General features: G+C 43.0%; 1 protein-coding gene across 6 annotated transcripts in view; it reads left to right on the plus strand.

Moving 5' to 3' along the window:
* LOC107225353 (protein Fe65 homolog) overlaps positions 1-23992 on the plus strand; it is a 191496-nt gene that overhangs the window by 60749 nt on the left and 106755 nt on the right. For 3 of the 6 annotated variants that reach the window (XM_046744143.1, XM_046744146.1, XM_046744147.1), the window contains exons 1-3: positions 5811-6151; positions 9209-9587; positions 12356-12367. In XM_046744143.1, the coding sequence (XP_046600099.1) occupies positions 9314-9587; positions 12356-12367 (286 nt within the window). In that variant the 5' untranslated portion in view covers positions 5811-6151; positions 9209-9313. Of the gene's footprint in view, positions 1-5810; positions 6152-6376; positions 6394-9208; positions 9588-12355; positions 12368-23992 lie in introns of those variants that run through there. The other 3 variants (XM_046744145.1, XM_046744144.1, XM_015665784.2) reach the window with 3 other exon arrangements.

Genomic DNA, 23992 nt, shown 5'->3' on the forward strand with positions numbered 1-23992 from the left:
CAAAAATTGCCTTCACCCAAATATTGGATCACAGATTATGCGAAGAGTAACATCACTGTCACTCTACCTTTGCCCGAGGGTAACATTGGTTACAACGTGTGGCTATTAGCATTCGAGTGTACTCCCAAGATTACACAATGCATCGTGTAATATCTCTGTATGTAATATTGATGCCAGTTAATTGTACGCCCGTAGGGTATTGATGCGACCCAAATATGTGTACCAATCGCACTCCGAGTTACACGTTGTACGATAACAACGATAATGATAACAATAACAAAGTAATAACAATATTGTGTAAAATAATACAGGATTTGAAACCTAAATACAACAGTGAATAAAAAATCCAGAAAAATGAAATTCAACTGGATGTCATTAATTACTAGATTTCCTATCATTTGATAAGGATTTTCAATTTAGAATGGAATTTCTTCGACATTGAATGAAAATTTTCACAGACATTGATCAGATTGATTTTTCTGCGGTTCAATTTTTTTTTTCCTCTCATCAATTCCACAGGTGAAAGATTAATCGTTCTACGATCGATTGACTTGTCGACATTTTTGTGAGATGTTCCTAAAGATGTTCTAATTCGAATCAGGGAATCCGATTACTCGTCTGGACCGAAATGTTGGAAATAATTTGCAAGGGCAAAAACGTGAAGTTTCTGGTTCCGATTTTATACGAATAACGTGCCTATATCCTTCGTCGATCCTTAGCTGCAGGCGACAGTTCATCCTGAAGGAATTTGCGCGGAGCACAGCTGCACGAGAAAACTACGAAAATGTCAGAACCGGAGTGAGAGAGAGAGAGAGAGAAAGAGAGACTCGAGTTCCTTCTCACCAGACTTCTTTTCCTCATACTCCATCGTGAATCGTGAAGCTCGAACCTCGTGAGGCGGCGTTAAACTCGGCCACCCCTTGCCGCCGAAGTCGAGCTGATTTGATCCTGAATTTCCCTGCTGCAGTGGCATTGTGTAAATGCGGCCCACCGGGGGTGGCTGGTGGATAACGGCCGTTGAAGCGTGCTCCAGTTTTGATGTCGGAAGTGGGGGAGGCGCCTCGACGTCTGCCATCCCAACCCCGTGACCGGCACAACGACCGCCCTGGTCGTCGCCACAGTTCCTACCCCTGCACGAGCAGACGCGCCTAATCTAGAGCTTGCGAGACGAATGCTTTTGACAAATATATTTCATACATAGACACACAGATACACAGGGTATCTCATTTTAATCAACCCAGTCGAATATCTCGGGAATCAAAAGTGGTGTGAAAAATTTATTCGGACAGAAATTGCAAGGTTTGATAGAGGAAAGAAGATGCGGTCAACGCAAGGACAGATTAAGGTCAACTTCGTTGTTTTTCAATGGAACGGTATATTTTCTTCATCGGCATCTGAAGGTAAATCTTGAAGAACAATATAATTATCTAGCAAAAAAGGTTAAAGAGCGTTCACGTCACGGCCCCTGTCAGGTGCATGTTTCTGCGAATCCTGCTTAATACGCAAAATTCATGAACCAAGTACGACAGGAAGTTTCCGCAGCAGCTTGACCGGCTCGTATCTCATCGCCAGTCGAGTTTAGGTGGTAAGTGTGCGAGTACTATTAAAAAAAAATATCATTCCTGACGAAAAATCTGACGCCCTCATCTTCTTTCCACCTTTGAACCTTGCAACGTTTGTCTGAAACATTTTTTTCTCACGCTTTTGATTTGCAAGATATTTGACCGGGTTGATTAAGATGAGACACCCTGTACATGAACTTACACCCTTGCGCACAGACCTCCTCTGGATTTAATTTACGCACAAGGGCTGAAGGGTAGTAAAACTCAGGGTCAGGTTTAGCCCTCAAAAAGGTGTCGACGTACCCCGGCGCCCTCCGAGTTTATATCACGCCTTACGAAGAGTCGCCGGCACCAAGCGACACCCGGATTACGTCTCCGTGCCTGTACGGCACAGTGTATGTAAGGTATTAGACCGAAAATCGTGACCGGAGTACTCCCATTTAGGGAACGGTTTCTCCTTCGCAATAGCAGAACCGCCGCGCAGCCGATTACCCGAAGCGGTCGATACCGATATACAAATACACAGGTATATGTGTGTATTCATATCTGAAAAAGATACCTCGTCCGCATCATCATCCTCTGACATTACGGTAAAAGCTTTCTCATCCATTTATTTCCATACCTGTCCGGCAGAAGGTGGAGAGAAGAAAAAATAAACTACTCTGAACTCAGTTTAGCGCTAACGACAAGGCCGCGGCTGTAACGACCGGCTCTTAATGACGACGGTCTCGATTCGCTGCTCAAATATTACTCGGTTATGAAATGACTCAATTTTGTTTGTTTTTGATTTTTTACCAGCCGGTTTGATCTCGCTTTCAAAATCGACACTCGGTCCTTTCCACGGTTTGAAATCTGTTTCATATTGCCAATGTTGAACATGCGTACCAAGCCTGATTCGAGCAACGAATTTGTTCATCGGAATTTTCGTTCCATGAATATCTGTAAGCCGTTTCATCAAATAGGTTTACAGGTCGGGGCACAAGAGAGTGGATGAATTTTCGCACTATTCGTTGGACCCTGTTTCAAAACAAATAACGGCATATTTTCCGGTGATGTCGAAAAATTACGACGAATTAGGTATACTGCAGCAAGCGATGAGTTCTAGTTTAGAACGGATGCGACCCATTACTGAATCGTACGCGGTAATTCTGAACAACCAGAGACCGGTTTGTTTGAATGGAAATAAACACCAAGATTGAGTAATTTTTTTTCACTCGCGTCGAATACTTATCAAGCGTGAAATGTTCATCCTGAATTGCGTTTACTGTCTTGACGCGGCTTTCGGCGCAGATAGGAAGAAGAAGATGAAGAAAATGAAAGGGAAAGAATTGTTCATCGCAATTTGTGAGGTATTTTTCGAGATAACAAAACGATTTCAATTCCCCCTCAAGGTGAAACCCCATGGAACTTATTCTTTGTGCAGTTGATTCAATCTTCCCTATCGAATTAGCCAAAAGTTAGCACTCGCGGATGAGTAAACATTGAAACCCACCGTCAGAGAGGAGGGGATATTCAATTAAGTCTCATTACTCTCCCTGTAAAACGTCGAAGAGCAGTGTGGCAAAGCGCCCTGACAACCGTTCACGGAGAATTTCATTGGGTCGCGGGGTATTCGTAGCGCGCGTTGTTTATCCAGAGAATAATGCGAGAGAAAGAGAGAGAATGATAAAAAAGAAATGATGAATGATGGGGTGAAAGGAGGTGGATATAATTGTTGATCAAAAATTGACAAGAGGATACTTTTGTCGATACGGTGTCGTCCATGTCGCCCACGCGTGGCCGGGGTGACGAAGGTCCTGCATTCTCCGGGTGTATAAAGTTAAGGTTGAAGAGACTCGGTGTACCTCCGCATCGTCAATGGGAAATGTAGTGTGGCGTCGATGGAAGAATCGGTCGATATACGATAATGGGAAAGGCAGAGCACGACATTACTGATATAGGAAATGCTTTCGGGTTAGATTGAATTGGTATTTAGAGGACTGAGGGTGCCGTTCGATGGAGGGTTAAACGCGACTCGGGTACAAGGCTTAATATACCTGCATAGCGATCCCGGATCCCGGTTGTACCTATATAACAGCGTCGGGAATATATCCGGGTTGCGTCGCATTTGCGAACGCGGCCTGGAAGACGTAGAATTACGCGGGGAAGCATTTCGCGGATGCTGGGGGAGGAAGAGATTGATTAACTTGATGTGACAATGTTTTAACGCTAATGTGGGTTACGTCGGGATGCCGGCGGTTTCTCCCCCGGGATGACGACCCGCCAAGGTTATTTGTTGCCATTTGCTTTGCTGGAAGGTCAACCGAGTGCGACCAGGATAAACCAGCTTTCGACCATGGAGGTTACACTTTCGTTATACCTCATACTCGCTGTTTATTTTGCGATGCCCCGACGCGTTCAGCTTTATCTTTCGGTTAAGTTTAACACTCAGTTTTTTCACCATCTCTCGCTCTCTCTTTCCTCAGGCTTCTCCGTGCCAAGCGACCGCGAAACAGCGAAGACCCGCGCGTTGTCCCTTTTTGTTCTTTCTCAGGTATTCGCGTATATTTACCTTAGGGCAGAGTTTTACCGAGTCGAGATCAAGAATTTTCTGCACAGAAACGCTGGTAGGCAAATCCCTTCCTCGGTGCAAACGCGAGTGTATATTAAATCGTCATGGTTCTATTTTCGATTTGTACCTATTTAATAGCTATATTATTTACAGAGCATGTATGTATATTGTATACGCTTCGGATGAAAAATATCAAGTCCATACTCATACGCGTGATCATCCCTATCGTGCTATAAATTTTGAAGAAATGTTAATTCATCACTGAAAAAAATCGTCCAAGCTGTACAAATTTGAAAAATTACCGCTGTTACTGGTGTGACGAGTGATGCAATCTCAAGCAAATATTCGAATTCAAGCGCTGGGTATCAGGAATTGGGGAAATTACTTAATTTCCTATTTTTTTGCAACTATAGTAAACAAGATGAGTAACCGAGCTGCAGGTTATTTTTAAATTGCGAAACACATGTCGAAGAATAAATTCAATCTCAGAATTTTCCGTCGTAAGACCAATTTTCTAACCCTCTGTTTTCGCTATATGACGTCGTCAAAAAACATGGCCACTTTCCCATATTAGGCTTATACTTGGGTGGCTATAGAAGGAAGATGGGAAAATTTCATGAGGAGAATTTCAAAACGTTGATAATAAAAGCAAAAGGAAGAAAAGACGAAATTGAAAAAAGTATCTAATGCAGGAAAAAATATTATTTTTCATTAGTTTAGTAGATAAACGGACACAGAAATTGTGAAGCGTATCAGCCTGCCCTTTTTTTTTTATACATAATTTCTTTCATTCTTTCATTACGCGAAAAAATATTAAACGTGAAGCACATGCATATTTCCAACCCAAATTCTAAAGCCTTAATTTAAATTTAATATTACGTTACTCTTCAGTGCATAAAAAATACAAAAAACACGCGTCCTGCTGTAAAGTTGTACTGGATAGCTGTAATTGACATGATTGAGCGTCAATTTGCAGCAATTAAAAGTAGCATGGTTACATGTCTCGCACCATCGGAAAATCGAATCTGAATCGTCCCGACACGAGGTGACTGTCTTTTGCTTTTACGAAAAAGTATAAAAACTTCCGAAACGAGCTACTGAAATCCTTCAAAGAAGTAAAACCGTACCCGGCAGTATACAAGTTTCGTCAAGAAAAGGTCCCCGCGCGTCGAGGGATTCGAAACGTTGGAGACAATAAAAATAAGTTGACCACACAAATGGGTCAAACGGCTGCGTCGACTTCCGGAGTCGAACGAGCCGCGCAGCGGCTGCGACGGTGGCGTCGTTTTAACGCACTAACCCAACGATGCCTGCACGAAAATACCGGACTTACCTGCCGTGCCCTGGGAGCAGGAGGAGGAGGAAGATGAGGAGGAGGAGGAAGGGCCCAGAGAATAGCCACCCTTTCTTTTCTCGGCTCCTCAGGTATTCCTTCGTCGCATAGGTTCTAATGGGGTAACGGGATTGGCCAACGGCAGACTAGAATTTATTAATATTCCAAACCAGTCGCGAGGCTCTCCTCTGACATCATCTCTCGCCGACACGCACCCACGATCCCAGCTGCCGGGAGATCGTCTTTCTGCCCAAGCCCCGATTCGCCGGTGCGAGGGGAATCCTCGGTAGGTCGTTGGTCGCCGATGCCGCCACGAGCAGCGATCCAGCGTGTTTAGGTCGGCTCAGTACCGCCTCATTGCCAGTGCCGATCCAACGTTTTCGTCACGAGTCCCGGTCGAAACGGCGCTAACGATCTCTAGTCATTCACGAAAATTACTCAGTACGGTTTAAAAGTTGTCCCGAGTTCCCAACGACTTTTGTTGGATCATAAACCCGAGGATGTTCCGCACAGCACGTGACTACCAGCACTTACGATTGGTTGTGCAGAAGTGAAGAGTCCTGTCATTTCTTGTGTGTGATTAAACGCTGCTCTTGTGCAACTTCGGCCAATCGGTTACCTCGCATTATCCGCACCATCGATTACCGATTACCGATTACTACCTCACCATGGAATTTTACTTAATCGCAAGTTAATCGTGTTGATGTGAGTATCAGTCAAGTGTCAGATTCGTTCGAGGTCCTGCGGCAAGCCGGTCAATTGAGCGATTTTTTACAAATCGAAGTGTCTCCATTTCTTCACCTCGGCTTTGTGTTTAGTTTGACATCGTCAATTTTCATCAGCGCGGTATCCGCTCTTAGTGACCGCGCCATGCGCTACTCAGATCGAGAGAGACCGTGATGGTTGTACAAAGAGAAATTCTATAGCCGAGGTCGAACGAACTCGAGGTAGGTGTATGCGATCGAAATTCAACACCTCGATACCCTAATTAGGTTGGTCGTAATTTAGAGCTGGGTAACGGCGCTGGTTTGTTAACTCGAATATAAATTTAAGCGCGTGTTGTTGTTCTCGCGGTGAAACAGCACCGTCCAAATACCACTTGGAGCAATTTCTGTAACACGGAAACCGAACTAATGGAATCAAAATTAACAAGCGTGGTTGAGAGTCAAAACCCATAACACTAAACTTCCGAGTGAGAACGTACGATCGCGGTTGAATCTACGCGATTAAGTAGAACTCTGAATTACTGACCAAGCCTTCTAAAACGCCACTGAAGTCTGGAAAGAGGGAGGACGGATTGTTCTCGCGGATAGAACTAATAAATCGTCAACTTTACCCGGTTCACCGTGGCTCAGGGATCCGAAGCCCGTGCATGCTCGGCGTGTGTTAAACACCATCCAGTTGACTCGCTGCGTCGCATTCCTCAACTATCAGCAACGGGCGGAGACTCTGTACCGTTATCAACGTGCGCGGTACCACTTATAGCCGAGTATTCAAATCTGTGCGTGCGATGATTCTGCGTCATTGTCCAACATGCGTGACCCGCGAACCATCGTGCATTGATCTGCCACACGCGTATTTCATCTAACAATTTGCAATAAACACCGTTTGCTGTGAACTGCAGAAGCTGCGCTTAAAGTCTTCGGTCAAAAATGTAACAGCCCTTTCAATGGTTTTGGGTCATTCGCCGTGAGAAATAGTGATGTCATTGAAGAATGTAGAATGAAATTTTTCTTGCATCGTGACTTTTGGCTTATTGCCAAAATTCTCAAAATAAACGAGAACGAGGTAATCGAAAGTGAAATGGAAACATTAAAGCAATGATCTAAGAGTCGCAAAAATCCGCTGAACATTGACATACCGATAACGATTTCATAACTAATATACCCGTCAAACTGAAACTGTATCGTTCAGAAAACAGATCGCAAGCAGGTAAAGAAAGACTGAGAGAACGTATTTTTTGTCAAAATTCTGAACGATGAGAAGCCAACTATATTTCTTAAGCCGCGGTACTTCGAGCACTATTTAATGTAACATTGCCGTAAATGTTGAAAAAAAAAACAAAAACAAAAATCAACAATTCCTTCGTCGTACGGAGGAACGCGTTACGTTTGCTTTCCGTCTCGTTGTTGAATGGAATGGATACGCAATGCTGGCTATAGGCCTATACATAGATCTCGTTGCGCCACGGTGACTTAACAAGTCAGTGAAAGCAGGAGGCAGCCAGACAACGTTGAGTCAGCGGCTCGCTGCTCTGGTGAACGTTGACAGGGCGGCGCCACGGAGGTGCTGTTACGGTCTGCCATTTGACCTTGACCTTCCGTTCAACGTGATACTCGACCCCTCCACTCCGTAGGGTACAGTTTTGATACTGTGGTGGTTTTTTTTTCCCTCGGTTGAACAGCGACGGCAACTCGACACCCCAGAGTGTCCATATCCGTTTGTCACGCGACTCTCAAACCCCGATAAACACTTGAATCAAGACGGAAAAAATATGGTTAGCGATGAAAAATCGATTTTTAATTGTAATTGTTGTATTTTTTGATTATACGCTGATAAAATATTCTCGTAACGATGGCTCGAATAGTATCGACGGTGATTAAGCCGCTGGATATGATAATGATTGTGTAATCTACATTCGTACAACGTCTTTTACGGACTTCCTTGTTCAACAATAGCACAAAATCTGTAAATGATATGGTATTAATCCAGAATTTTAACGGAGCTGCGATCTAATTAACAGCCTACTTAGGTATACGTTTAGCGTTGTGAAATGAGCGAACTACGGTTTTTTGCATAACTATGCCGCACTTTGAGACTCGGATCTTGCCAAATTTGAATCGCTGAATGTGATTATGGAAGGTCAACTACCTTTCTCCAGATATGAATATTCATTCGTTGATTTATCGGATTGATTTTTTCATATTCGAGATAACCGGTGCATAGCTTTTTTCATACGACTCTAATATTCGTTACTTAATTGGCTAAAATACCTACTATTATTCGTTACATAGCATTCCGTTACACCTGATGTTTTATACCTTTAAGGGGAAATATCAGTGAAATGCTACAATATTTTGTTTTGTTTGAAATTCAAACTCATAATCGATCTTCGTAACAAAAGTGGTTTTCACCCGGTTTCAATCAATTATATTTCATACGTATCCAGATATTCTTTAAAATAACGTCAAAAACTGGTTCGATCGATGGATTTTTTTCAAAAAACGCAGTGAAACTGGGCATGGACCACTAGTTTTGTAAAACTTTAATATTAGTTCAAATTTCAAGTAAATCGAAAATTTACCAAAACGTTATGTCACGTATTACTAATCGGCCTTATAGCCTCGAACCTTAAATACTGAACTCGTCGATAGTTAAAACATACTTAAATAATATCTTGTCAATTACACTCACGAACGAAAGACGGATTTCGATGACGTGCCGGTACGTTTCACGTTACATTAATTTAAAAACTGGCAGTCCGAACGACGGTTGGCTTCGTTGACAATCAGTGATTACCGTCCGAGCGGTAGAAGCAATGCTCTTCGAAGCAGGCGCTTGAAATGGTCGAGTTCCGTGCTTCGAATTAAGTTCACCTGATCGCCGTTTAGAAAATAGACTTCGCTATGACGTAATGGATATCCATCGACAACAGCTGCGCGTACGTCGTCCAAAGACAAAGTGCTATACCACGTCCATGCCGCGTAGTGACGGTCAGAAGTCGCGCTTCTTGGTTTCATGATGATTTTCGTTACGTTTCAGGTTCTCGTCCTGGAGCAGGAAGTGACCTAGCCTCATCGTCAGGGACGATTACTAGCCCGGGCGCCAGTGTAAGGTCAGCGGTGGTGCCGGAGTGATATTCTACATATGTTGTTGTGCGGAGAACTCCTGAGCGGCAGTTTTGTGACAGCGGGTGCGGCTTCAGTCGGCCCCACAGGACGCGGGCTCTGGCTACCCGGTTGTTTGCGCGCAACTAGCCCCAGACTCATATCTCCTTACCTGCCCCTCCTTGCCGAGCTCCTTGCCACCAGCTACTACACCATGGCTCTCACCCAGGCCCAACAGAACAACCTCGACAATCACCCTTCCGCCGACAACCTGGACCTCGATGGCCACGACATAGACGAGGACGTCTTTCTCGGTGAGTTTTCAATCCATCCGTCTGACCGATTCCTTCTGTAAAGTTGACTAACTCTCGAGCGCGATTTTCGGATAGTGGCGAGAGTGGTCTAATGACTTGGGCCTAACAATGTGTAATTTGTCCCGCCAACTTCCGGGTCACGGCCGGTGTCCAAGAGCCGCGAGAGTTCCTCGACTCGTTTCGATCCGAACGACGAACTATCAGCACGCTCCGTTTAGCTCGAGCTGCACCAGCGAAAATCAGAGACCGTAAGATGAAAACGGCACCCCTCTTCCGCAGGGTGGGAAACTTGGTATGTTTTGGTATATTTTCCCCGGCTCTGGTAATAGAGAGATTTCTCGTGGAAAGGCAGACGTAGCGAAAAATATCCTGATCCTTGCAGGACGACGGGGAAAACGACTGTTGAGCTCGGGTATTATACCGCGGTCCTCGGAGTTCGAACAGAGTTACAGATCTGTTCTATGCCAGCGGCTCGCGAGGTGTTCTTCGAAGCGTTTAACAACAGGCCGCGTAAACATTTGCCTAGAACTCGAAGCGTATCCCCAATCCCTACAATCCAGGGTAATAACCAATTTCACTCGAAATCGGAGCCTCTCGGCTTTCCCGCTAGAAGTATACGCCGTTGCGCATATTTCGAAAGTTTCATAACTTCGCGGTTACTCAGTTTGAATCCCTGTTCAATTTCAGAGCAGTTTTCCATATTAATTGGTCTAGTTATACCAAAATCGACGAACTTTCTGGCAGTTAAAATTACCGCTCGCATTCACGTCGAACGCGTTGCATTCGCTCTCGCTAAAACTGAACCGCTAAAACCACGGCATCAGTGATACCGGATTGACTCGTGGTCTCTTGTAATGTTGAATTTGAAGTTTCATCATATACCGGAATCACTATTTGCGAATATCAAAATTGAGGTTTTATCAAAATACAGACTCGTGTGTATTTGGATTTATATCGGCACGTGTTGATACAATGTGTATACACTGAGAGAAATTTTTAGTTCCGGTTACCGCTCAGTCCTTAACTATTTTAATTTTTTACGACAATCGAAAAATCTAGTTCTAGGTACAAGATAAAAATTAGTTTCGTAGCTGTTACCAGAAAGTCTAGTTTCCGTTACTATTCTTTCTCATTCCGCTCACTGTCGCTATATTTTCTTGTAACTGTTGCAAAAATTTAATGCTTGTGCCACAATAAATTGACGTTAAAGCCTTATTTAACTACAAAAGTAGAGTAAACCGAAGAAACTGATTTTGCGTTGCAATAACAAAAAAAGGATCGACAATAGCGCAAAATGGTTACGCGTACCTCGTTTTTCGTTATTCCAACAATATTCAAACGATTCTTTTAACGATACCTGTTTTACTGAATTTTTCTATTTACTACAACAAATGAAATTTTTCTCAGTGTAGGCTACGAACCAAGCTTTGGTCATTGTAGAAACGCAGCACGGAGTATACAGGGTACATGACGGCTTTGAGAAATAACGGTCGAAGCTTGCAATCTTTACCGCTGTTTATCATGATTTACTTTTCGCGGACCAATTGCAATTCCAAATACAACAGAGTTCACGTTATGTCATGGCGAACCCTGACACAATTAGGTTTGGCAGATATTGTCTTTTTGTGCAACAAGGAAAAGTGGTAGGCAAGACGCAAGGTACTGATGTTGTGACCGTAAATTTTTTCCTCGGTCTCGAGACGTGTTACTGACATACTGTGAAAAGATTTAAAAAATGCTGCTCCCGCTTTATCGCGACTGGGCTAAACATAATCCAAGTAAAAGAATCCTTTTGTACGTGTGATTGGTATTTCAACCGCGTACCAAACGCGATTCAATTTATGCGAGGAAATCTGCGACTGCGAACCTGCTTGTCGAAGTTATACATACAGTTATACGACCTCTCTCGTAATTTTCTTCTTCATCTTCTTTTTCTTTTCGGTTTTCAAATACTATTTTATACGGATTTAATTTTCATTAAAATGCCCACCTGACTGACGCAATTAAAATACCCTGCAACGTGGGCTTTACCGGTCGCCCCCATCGTCAACCACTCAGGTTTAATTTTCTTACACATCTTTCAATCATCAAGCACTCTCCTTTCTCTCGCTATCTCTTTCCATCTCCCTATTTTGCAACTCGTGCTTTAATTAAATTCCTCCGCATTTAGATGCAGGAATCGCAATTTTAGTTCAACACGTTTCTTATCGTCGTGCACACGTGTATGCTATTCCAGTACGTGCCGGATATTACGCTCTGTGAGATCAAACAGAATGGATGAAAAATATCCACGTTTATTATGCTTTTTCCAGTGCTTTCGATTTAAACCTTTCACACACTAAATCCACAATTTCTCTCGCAAACTTGGCAAAGTTTTTATACACTTGGAGGCTGACAAAACAAGATCCATTTATCAAATATATTCCCGATCGATCAAGGGAAATGAATATCGATCATTTTTACTTCAATAATTTATGATTGAAAGAAGAGAAATATTTGAAACGACAAGTTTTGTTACTCAAACAAAATTGGGTCCTAATTTTTGCGTATACAATTGATCCATCAATTAAATTTGCTGCTATCAACAGCTTGGATAGTTTATCCGAAGAAGCTTCATTCAATGTACGTGAGCGAAAACCAATTATATAACTTCATGAATGTCAATTAGTTTGTCTTCGTGCAATCATAGAATATACATATACCTAATCATTACACACTCACATATACGTTTGACATGTAACTGTAATTTCTTTATTTTTATTTTTCAGCACAGAAACTAGGTACGTACACGATATGCCATTAATTCATCTCAATTACTAATATTACATATAATATGCGATAGCGAAAAGCCAATTGCTCGAGGCATTCGCCATTAACTGCATCACATAACTCACCAACAATACATCCACACATACGTTCATTAATGCCTACGTAATGTGTTAATAGTCATATTGGCAATAATAATCGTAATTATGGCAATTAAAATAAGCGTGTAGCGATGCTTCATTCCAATGCATGCAATCATCATAGTAAGTAGGTATAATAGGGGAAACCGGAACAAAATTATCATCCCGCGGTTTGAGCCCGTCATTGTACGTATGCGTTGCAATCGACATAAACAATCAATTTCGATAATACAAAGCAATTGTGCGTCTGACCGGTGTCATTTAAATCGAACGCTGATATAATGCAAGTGTTTTATCACTGGTTTTACGCACACTAGGCAAATAATCAATTTTTTCGCTAATAAATTGCAGCAACGGTAGCATCGGAAACAAGCGGCTTTAGGCTGATTGTGAGCCAACCCGCGAACTTCCCGTTTTCACATTGTATGTTCCAAGTTCCCGGAACAAAAAAATATTAATATCCAATTCAAATTTCGAACTACAAATTCAGATTCATTATTGACGATGCAAAAGCCCTTGGAAACGATGTTATATGAAAATATTATGTTTCTTTTTAATTTGAACCACTGTAATGGATCCACCCTTATAAATTTTTGAATTCTGATTTTGATTTCGTTTTCGGTGACCCAAAACACCTCCGCCTACTAATTTCTATAAGAAACTGAATATTTTTAGATTTTTTTCCAACCATAATGGATTCACGATTTTGGATTTTGCGAATCTAACCTCAGATTCGTGATCAGTGATTCCAAATCTTAAAGTTATCAATTTTCATTCGAATCCGTTCGACCATTCTCAAGATATCATGATTTCTACTTTATTTTTTGTGAATTTATTATTTAAATAATTCAAAAAGTACTGACCCGGTGAAAGCCAAAATAGAATCAGTTCTAAGTTTGGAAAAGCCACGTTGATTGAGACCAAACTCATCGAAATTTGGTCAGTCGGGCTCAAGATACCGTCGAAGAAAAAAGTTGATCACATACATACATACATACACGCGCTCACAGACATCCGTCCGAAAATGGTCGCAAGTGGTTCTCTTGATCCGAAAACATCGAGATCTAGTGAAAACTCAACTTTTCGTTTTCGGGGTGATTGCAATAACTTCCTTTTTTCTCTGAAAACAGAGAAATCGGAAAGTAAAAAATGGCAAAAACAATCTAAATTGTGGCTAAAGTATAATAAAAAATCATGCCCAACATCGTCGCATGTTTTAAATTATTATTCTATGTGTTACAATTGATTTTATCTTAGGGGGGTTATTTTACCTCTTTTTACTTATCTCCCATAAGTATTGTAGACACCTATGTGCATTCAGGAAACGTTGGCTGAAATTCCAATCTAACATGTGGTTGATAACTTTCACCGGCCCGATGAAATGAAGAAATGGAGAGAGAAATAATCTTCGTGGTTACAGGGTGAAGTCGGAGAAGGTAATCTTTTGCAAGAGAACGACTGATATAAACTGTCGAAAGAAGTAAATAAAGATGTAGAGAGAGAGAACGGGAGGGAGGGAAGGACGGAGAAGAAAAGCGGAACTATCCTAGTCTTGTGTTCAATATCGTATCTCTTGTATAACGTGAGGTTTTAGAGAGAGAGGAGTAGAAGTAAAAGAGAGAAAAAAAAAACATACAAACACACACACATAGCAAAAACCTCGAAGTTTGTCCTTTTCTAAAAATCAATAAAACCTTATTTCGAGGCTAACCCCCGTGTATATCGCTTAGATAAACCAGTGAAAGGAATTGTATCCTTTCAAGAATCCAGAATCCCCTATTCAACCTCCGCTCTGACCCCTCGCCATCATCTCCTGGTCCCAGACCAGAGCCACCGAGTCACCCTCCGTCCTTCTTGCAGACTCAAATTCTCTTCTGCGGTCAAAAAACGCGAGGTATCCTTTTTTTTATATGCCGTTCGCCAGATCAACTGATCTTCGAACCCCCCGTTTCCATATCCTTTCCGATATCAGGAACTCCACCGCTGAGCAGACAAGGAACTCGCGTGAATTTCATAAATTGATCTCCAACGAACTAACCTTAGTCTGGTTTGAATTTTGTTTTTTAAATCTGTTTTTTACGAACGTGCTGAGCAATTTCACCACGCGTACAAACATAGCAGGAATCTTTCCGTTGCACATACACATGGTTATCGCTTATGTAATTTCGCGCGAAAAGTACAATACACGTGGGACAACAAAGCTGCACTAACGTGATCATGTTGAAGCACTAGTTTTAACAGATGGGTCGTCGAGTCTTTGCAGTCTTGAAGTATTTGCGTTAGAACGTGCACGAAGCGCCTAGCAGAACTTGAAAAACACTTGAGAAACTTCGATGCACTGAGAATAGTAATTCATTGAAATTGGTTTAATAGCAGCCCGTGGAAAGTAAGTTATTCCAAACAGCCGTCGTTTCCTGATCCATTATTCATACGGCAGGAAAGTGTCGTGTTGTGAAAATATTATCTTCACAGGCCTTCTTTGTTCAAGGGATGCAGTACGCGGTTAATGCAGCAACTCTGGCATATTTCATCGCCGCATCCAGTTTTGATTTTGCGGGGGGATTCATTCCTTGCGGTATAATATCGCACAATTTTTCCATCTCATTCCCCTAGTCGCAGACTCTCTTCGTCGGTCAGGTTCGGGCAAACGGTTGAAGTGATTTAAACTTCAGAGCTACTTGCAGCCACTTGGCACTTTGCATCGTCAGTTCCGAAGTGTGAAGTTGGATTTCACCTCTCGAAACGCGATCCCGTAGAGTTCGAATTGAAAAATATTGAGAAAATCAGAATACGGCACTGCTGACTACGAAGTAGGTGAGGGGAGATCGATGCGAATGGCGCGGTAGCGTCAAACCTCTTTCGTCATTGAGTGCAACGGCAGTGCCTGTTCACAATGCTGCTAAACCTGGTTTCAACGTTAGATGTGATAAGGGAAGAGGGAATTTCCAGTGCAAAGGTGAACCGCAGACAACGTTCCGTGCAACATGTATAATTTAATGCGTTCTCCGGGGACACGATGCGCACTAGATAATTTACGAAAGAGCAATAGTACTCACCTACCTATGCGTTTCCCTATTTCTCTAGGGAACATCGATGCATAGATATTCATCGAGCGGTGAAATATCGGATTACTTTTCCATCGGTACCTGCATCCCATGTGACTTTATCAGAAAGAAGACCGCCGGACACCCTGAAACACACGATAATTCATAAAACCTGTTCGATCTTCTTTTTCTTATTCAAAGCTGGTATGAGATCTGTTTAATCCACTCTCACCCCTCGAATATCCATATGCACACTCCCTTTTCGCGGAATGGTTTATAGGCTCGTAAACGATTCCGTTGTACCCGTACAAGGTCCTTTCAAGTGCCTCTGAAAAGACGCAGCCTGAGATATAAGGCAATGTGAATGCAGGGACCAATACCGGATCCACACGTAGTTCACGGAGTGGGCTAGTGCAATTTCGCGATATTATTGACGAGTAGGCAAAAAAAACAAAATATATCATTTTCACGAATGATGGATAGGCGAACATGGTGATGGCATCTTGAAGCAATCGTCCGTGCGCTTGTGTAGGACTATCAGAAACGTGGTTTATGGTACGTATTATCTCCCGTTCTCTGTGCCAGTTTCATCCGCTGTACATCTCCCTTTCGGTGCCTTTGCCATCTCCGACAAACACTCCTCGAGCCACCCCCGACCGAAAGCCTGGTAGATCCGAGATTACAAGCAGATGTTTGCCAAATAAACGAGTAAACCGGTATTATCTGTCCCATTCGATCTGCTCGCTTGGATAAATAAATCCTCCCGGCTACTTTGTACTATTATATATTTGATAATGGGAAAATACGGGAGGAGCTTTCGTTTTGCCTACCGAAACTACACCCGGCAACGACGACGACGATGACGCTGTATTTTTAGTCGTTTCACTGTTATTGTCAGCGATCGATTGTCCAGACTGCTGCTAGTTACAGACCCCGCTCTCCATCGCCACCATGAAAGCTGACGTGAATTTTAAACATTCGGGAATATCCGCCAAGAGGCAAATGTGTCTTAGGACTTTGCTTGCTTCACGCGACAAAGATGTTTCACCTATGGCACAAAACTTCGGGATAAGCTTTGGAATATTCCTAGTACTAGAATTTAACGAACTATTCTCGATAAATTTGAATGACAAACATATTTAGAGACTAGTAGTAACTCGTTAACTTACCTCATGCTTCTGGAGCGACGTTACCGACTTTACCGACATTATCACAACCAGACACAATATTCCCTATTCTCGGTATAAGAATATGATTACCCTCAGACTCCGCGAGTCGAGATTCTTGTTTTCTTCACTTATTTTACTCTCAAATCATCCTGGGTGAATAGAGCCATCCGAAAATTAGCCAGGATTTCTTTGTTACAACGGAGACAAAGTAGTTCTTTCCGCATTTGGCAAACCATGGTCTCATCATCTTCCTCCTTCTTTTTTTCTCTGTCTAATTCTCCCACTGATGCAGCCTTCCTCTCTCTCTCTCGACCGTCTCTTCTTCCTTCATTTCTCATCCCTCATCTCTCCTCCCTTCCGCCGGCTCGACAGTATCCCTCAGCTTTTAGCCACTCCACTCAGCTACATTCGGCATCCAGTCGTTTGTCGCTTCACAGCGACTTCACTTTGTCTGCCTTCGTAAGCTCTCGTCTGTCGCGGCTATCATTGCGATGCACACGTTTCTCCTCTACCTCTCTCCACGGTGACAGATACCGATGCTCTTTTGTTTCCTCCCTAATCACCTCCACCAACGGTTATCCACCCCATTCTCACGGTATCGTGACACGCTGCTGTTCGCACTGCAACTCTACAAGTAATATTAATGCGAGGTGTATTTCTAAGTCGCACAATTTGCGATATGGCTTGCAATAATCGCCCGAGGTGCGGAAATGCCAGAGTATCTGGGTGTGGATTTGCCAATCGCTGGTGAGCGACGCGACGCCACGCCGAGAGCTACTGAAATGCAAATGTCCTTTCGCGGTGCTGCGAACCTGAGTAAAATATAAGATCACTGGGGGGCATACGGGGCGAGAAGAGCATCGAGAAACACGTACGCGACGCAGGGTGGCGAGGGACGAGGGAAATACCAAGCAAGACTCGATGCAAATTGCACTCGCTGAAACGTCGCGGGCGGAAGAATTTGTGCAACCGTCACGCGTCATTGGTGAGAGTTTTTTTTCCGTGTGAAATTACGTTCAGCGTATAAGCTGCACTTCGGGATTTGGTAAAACGACAGCAGTTTGCGCGGTGTTAGATTTCATGCAGACGCGTAATGCAGGGCTTAAAAAATTCATAAAATGAGTAAGATGAAGATCGTGTTGACCCCAAAAAAAAAAGAAACTTAGAGGTAACCCTCTTGTTTACGGCCTGCCTACGTCTTTGCTGAGCGGTTACTTTACAACGCGCTCCTGATCGGAATACAATCGGCCCTGAGTCAGGGGGGAGAGGAAGGCCTGGGTGCCACCCTCCGGTGTTCCTTCTTCGAGTGACATAAGGGAGGCTCGTGCCTGGAACAGAAAATACTGTCCATACGCCGCAAGCTGTGTGAGACTTTTTCAAAATTGTTGCGAAAATATAAGACGCCTGCAGAGTCGTATGAGTTTAGCAACCAAAAGGCGCGCGATAGAAATTCGCAATTTCAAGTGGCGACAGGCCGCGATTGATTGACAGTTCGCTTCAAACCAGACACCCACGTCCGGGTAGAGTCGAGGCTTTGTACATTGGATTTGAAAACTTTTTTCTCAATGTTACTATCGGTTTTTGGAACACCATTTCCAAGTTCTTTGCAAAGAAGCAAATCTTCCATTCGAGGATGTACTTGCAGCATTCAATTTCTGAACAGTCGCAACTCAAAATGCTTACACGTTATCGTTGTATTAATTCCTTTATCGAATGGAACATCCTAAGTTTGCAGTAGATGCAACATTACGAAAACCGTCTCGCGGTGTTTCATTGACGAATGATTTCACTTCGAAAATTTCCTAGAACGGGGAAAAAGGTAAGCGAGACTTATCGAGTTGACAGACAATTTAAATTTTCGTAGTTGAATTTAACAAGGTTTGGATTTGATTAACTGATGAATTTTTTCTTTTTTTTTTTACACTGTTCTTATCTTCTTCGAAGGGTGTGTTGGTGGAAAAGAAGCGTAGCTGATTTCGGGCTAGCCAAGCGAGAGCTGTTTATTTATTTTATTTGTTCGCGGGGGCTTTAGGCGAGCGCGAAAGAAGCAAATTAATGTATGGCCAAGACGGGGAGGAAGGTAGCAACGTGAGAAAAGGCGAGGTAGCCTAGCGGGAGAAAGAGGAATGAGAAACTATAGGAAGGAGGCTCAGCGAGTAGAGGAGCAGGTGCAGGATTGATAGCGGAGGGAATTGGAAGCTAATTAATGCCTGTAAGAGGGATTACCTTCGAGCAGAAGCCGCGCGAGCCAATAGCAGAGACCCGGGATCGGGCTCAAAGAATTTGGACAAAGGGAACTCTGCCCGGGTAATGGAGAGTTGTGTGATTAAAAGTCCTCCTAGTTCACCCGCTCTCCCTTTATTTTTATCAGTGACGCCCTCCCTTTTCGTCCCTCACTTGAAATGAGTTCTGCTCTATTCTCACTTACCGTTCTCCATCGTCCGCCCTTTTCCTTATTCTCTTTAACAAGATGCGCCTGATTACTCATTTCGAACACCAATTAACCCCCGTTTTACCGACCGTTAATTATATCCCTCGCTTCCGGCACCCTCGAATCTCGGAGTCAAGGGTTTTCCTCATTCTCTGCTCGAAAACCGCACGTTAAGAAGAAAAATCATTCACGTACACTGAAACCAGACGACAGAAAGAAAAAACAAACTACCGCATTCTCCTCCGCATACTCCTGATCGACTTGTCATTGACAAGCATCGTCCATCGGTCATGCCCGAAACTACCACTCACACCCTAACGTCGTTTCAAAGGATCTTTTCATCCTGTACAGAAGTTCCGGGCGTCGGATTCTGTCAGGACATCAACAATACAGCCTTGAGTTATTGAACGGTGTATATTCGATGCTTGGCACAAGATAATTCATGCTATGCATACCAGCCGCATTTTCTATAGAAAAGGAAGACCCTGTTCGATCCCCCTGACGACCTGGTTCCAGCAGCTAGACATTTGCTCCGTCATACCATGGCCGCTCCGATCTCTGCCTGGTTAACATATGAGCTCGAACCGAAAAGCGTTGCTCATCAGTCGGCACGCTGATTCCACGTATCGGGATGGTCATACGGTCGTCGGAACTGCGCACGAGGCGGTTGTTAGTATTTGACAGGTAGTCGGTACGGGGGGTAGAGCAGCGTCAGTTGAGGCTAAGAAGCAATTCCCGTGGGATGAATTTATGGGTGGTCGGGATTAGCGGGAGCTCGCGCAATAAAAGTCTTCGGAAGCCTCTCTGCGGCGGCACCCAGCGCCGTGGTAGCAGCACCGTCGTATAAGGATGGACGACCGAGTGGTATTAAAACCCGAGAATGGCTCTGTTTTCCAGCCACTTTGCGCCGCCGCCGGGATCTCGGGCCACGAACCGAGCGACGCGATGTTCTGACTTCAAATGAACGCCACCCTGAGAAAAGGCGAGGTCTCCGGAGGTGGAGGAGAAGCCAGGAAAAGGCTTCGCCTACCTTAGCGACCCTATTTACTAATGTTGCCAATTCCTCCTGCAGGCCGGAATAAACTCGTTGCACTAACTGAGCCCCGGGCCGCACCTTGGGTCTCGGTTCTTCGTAAGTGGATTACCGGTCCCCGCAGTGCGTGGAGCAGGCGGGCGGGTCGAACCTCGAGGTTGTACGTCAGTATTGGCTTACATTCGAGCCAAGATGCCGACGTGATATCTCCAGAGGGCTGCGTCGACAACCTAGCCTAACTCCGTCTCGATCCTTCTATCTCTATAACCGGCACCTTTCCGAGCCACGTCTGTCAGTTTATACACCTGCATTCCCTGTACATAACGACGCTCGTTCACTCACCGGCTCTATCTTTTCCCGTGCGGACTGAGAAAATGGAAATGATTATGGCGAGAGTTGTTCAACTGTAGGTAAACTGCTGCGTTACATAATGTTCAGCACCTATTTACCGTCTTCCTAAAGTCACCGGAGATTTTACCAGTGATATCTTTATTCGGTGATTACAACCAGATGGGTACCTTGTATGATATTTGTTTCTTGTTTGTTGTTGGTTTTTTTTTCTTTTTTTTTTTTTTTAATTCTTTTTTAACCTTTTTTCCACGTCGCCGAGTGCCTTGGTCGGTTATTAGATTTGGAAAATGATCGAAGCATAGTCCAAGATTAATATCCCAATGAAAATTGGCTGTGCGAAACGGAGTTTGCTGTCACTCAAACGATGGTGTCAGAAAACCAGTGAAGTAGAAACAGGAAGGAAAAAAATTGCGAGAATTCCTTGGTGCCAACGATTGTTCATTTTTCTGTAATCGAAATTGAGAAAGCAATTTTTTCGTCTTAGTTGCTTTCGCAAAATACCCTGTCGTCTCGACAATTTTTGTTGCAATCCCTCCAGTGCGCAATGTTTCAATTACCCGTAACTATGCAGGTACCTGTTCTAACCCATGAAAAACAAATAGCAAATTTGTCGAACATTTTAAAGGTTCGTTCCGCTGCCTATAAGACGTGAACAATCATGTCTACATGACAACGAACTGTGCTAGGCACGAAAATTTCTTGCTACGCAATCGAGTACGTTTCAACTCGACTAGCTTGTTTGGTACAATTTTATCGATCTAGAGACGAGGTTCTCACTCGCATGGGCCAGAGTTCGTAGATTACGTAGAGTACAGACGATCTGCATTCTACAGTAAACCTCGCCTCGGCGAGTATTTTATTTCTGCACTTTTAGATCCTAGCTACTCCAAACGGCATGAATAATTTGCAATTATAAGCGGCTTAACCTTAATGTGACACTGGCAGGTATAAGAAGGAGGTCTTCCGAGCTTACTCCGATTCTTTGGTCTACTCAAACTCCGCCATTTTTCATCAACACTCTTTCGCGCGTAGCGAGTATTCAGACAGGGGACAGCGTTTTACCGAATCGCACATCACGTGCCACGAAATGAGACGATCTGTAAAAAAATTTATCCAGCCTATCACGGTTCGTCATTGATTTTGGCATCAAGACGGAGCCTCGACTTGAGATAAATGTAAGGCTGCATAGATTCGTAGCATGTAATCGCTATAGTGCTCACGAGTTCATCCAATTCCTAGTTATAATCACCTAACGCGAATGATGGAAATTATAGTTCTTTTCCTCATACTATACACGCGCTGGAAAAATGTAGATAGCAAATTATTTTCTGTCAGAAACGGAAATTGCCGGCGGCTGATCCATCGCTTCGAACCCCGACTAGCAATTAGTTTGAACAAACTGACGGAAATCGATCGGACATTGCTCGCTCAGAGTCCGTTGTAGGCACGCCCTCGTTTTCCTATTCATTCCAAGTTTGGTAGATTTTTCAATAGAACAACGGCCTTCTGTCTGCCTTATAAATTCCAAACGCCGATCAGGCTCTGAATAGCATTGTTAAACGCTGTTTTGGGCAACCAACATTCACGCCTAATCGATTTGTCTACGTAAATTCTTAGGCAATAATGCATGACGGAGGTTTTCGGTTCTATGCACGGGGCATTCGAAACAATTCTGTCCTGCCCACGACCCGCACCATTTTCAACACCATTTTCCTGTTTACATGCTACGGGGCATCACAAAAAACCTAATTTGCAATGTTTCAGATTGATAAAAATGACGAAAAAAAAAACGGGTATTCCAGTACTTTGCACTGTTGTCCAAATCACTGTTATGGGTAAAACAAATACTCAATTTCGATGAAACAGAAGCAGTGAATTGTTTGTAAAAACCAACAAAAGGTTTGAGCCCAGGACGAAGGTGGCCGTTCATTTAATTTCCGAGATATACGAGCAAATCAATATGAAATGAACAATTCCAGTAAAACAAAAAATCGAACAAAAGCGATCAGTGGAAAGAAATTCTTCATGGAAAATAAAACACGGACTGCTAAACCCCGATGCCGGAGATTTTTTTTCTTCTACTGACCTGTGGATCAATTATCGTATTTGTTTTTTCCAAATAATGCTCGTATCTGCCAAACTAAATGCACGCTTACGGTGAAATTAAACTCGAAAATTAATTTACAGAATATTGTGTTTTTTCAATAATCCAATATCTTACAGATAAAATTTTTTTTTTTTTTCTAATTCGAAAGAGGTGGAGCTCATGGCCAAGTCGCGACATAAAATTTTGAGAATCAGTACAAGATAATAGAAACAATGGATATCTATATAAAGAATTTTCTTGCGTGTACGTGTGAACGACAAGTAGATATTCGAATTGACGAAAGGCTGGTGAAGAGAGATGCGGAGAAGTTCAAGTCCCGTATATTTCATATAACATACGTAGGGTGCACATCGGCTCGACCATTATGCAGGGAGGACGATGGCGAGAGTCTCGCTAATGTAATAACATTTCAATTTGAGGACGGAAATTGCTTTCGAAACCCCCTGAATCACTGCCGGCCTGCGCAGCCTGCAACGAGATCCCCGATGCTGCCAATGCCGCTGGACCACTGAATCTTCCTATCAAATCCAGACACCCGCCGTCCTCGCAGTCGAGCCAGTAGCCTCTATTATGCAATGATCGAATTAATACACCGGTGCAGCGAAATGGTCGACGAGCGATTTGGGTGCGGATCGAGATTCCCTGCAGCGGTGGAATTTCCGTATGGTCAAAACTCCGAACGGTTTTCAATTACCGAAATTAATTGATGGGGGAATTCAACGTTGTTCGTTTATATCCTGAAGAAACTCTTAAAAATTAGAATCACTCCGACCGTCACTTAGAGCAGTGTTTTACAAGATCAATGTTATAAAATTACCATACAAATTCAACTAGATAAAATGAGATATAGTATTTCATCAGATTTTATCTACAGGAAATAAGATCAGGCTCATTTTTATCCACAATTTCAAAAAGATGGCCATAAAAACGGTAGATTCTTGATACACTGATTGTGAGATATAAAAATTGCTGATGCAACAAAATAATTCTTCGCAGGTGGGAAAGAAATTTGTTATTATTGCAAACAATTTTAAGTAGAAGCAACGAAAGAGTTCGTGCGATTAATCGGACAGAAAACATATCGATTTGGCTAAAATAATTCTTTTTCATAGCGTATGTATGTCCAGAAAAACTCTCTTGCCGAATCAACCATTTTGACAAAATTACAGCTGCAGAGTCCCAACTCCGAATAACATTGATTATGTTTCAGAAGGCAATTTTATATCGTAAGCATAGATGAAGACGAAAAATGAACTGAACTCACATTATCTTTATATGATGTAAAAGATGAGCTGTATTTGTGTTAGACAAAATTATCTAGATAACGTACAGCACTGCAGGTGTTGAATCTTCGAAAATTCGAC

Source organism: Neodiprion lecontei, chromosome 6 (genome assembly GCF_021901455.1).
Source record: "Neodiprion lecontei isolate iyNeoLeco1 chromosome 6, iyNeoLeco1.1, whole genome shotgun sequence".
NCBI lineage: Eukaryota > Metazoa > Arthropoda > Insecta > Hymenoptera > Diprionidae > Neodiprion > Neodiprion lecontei.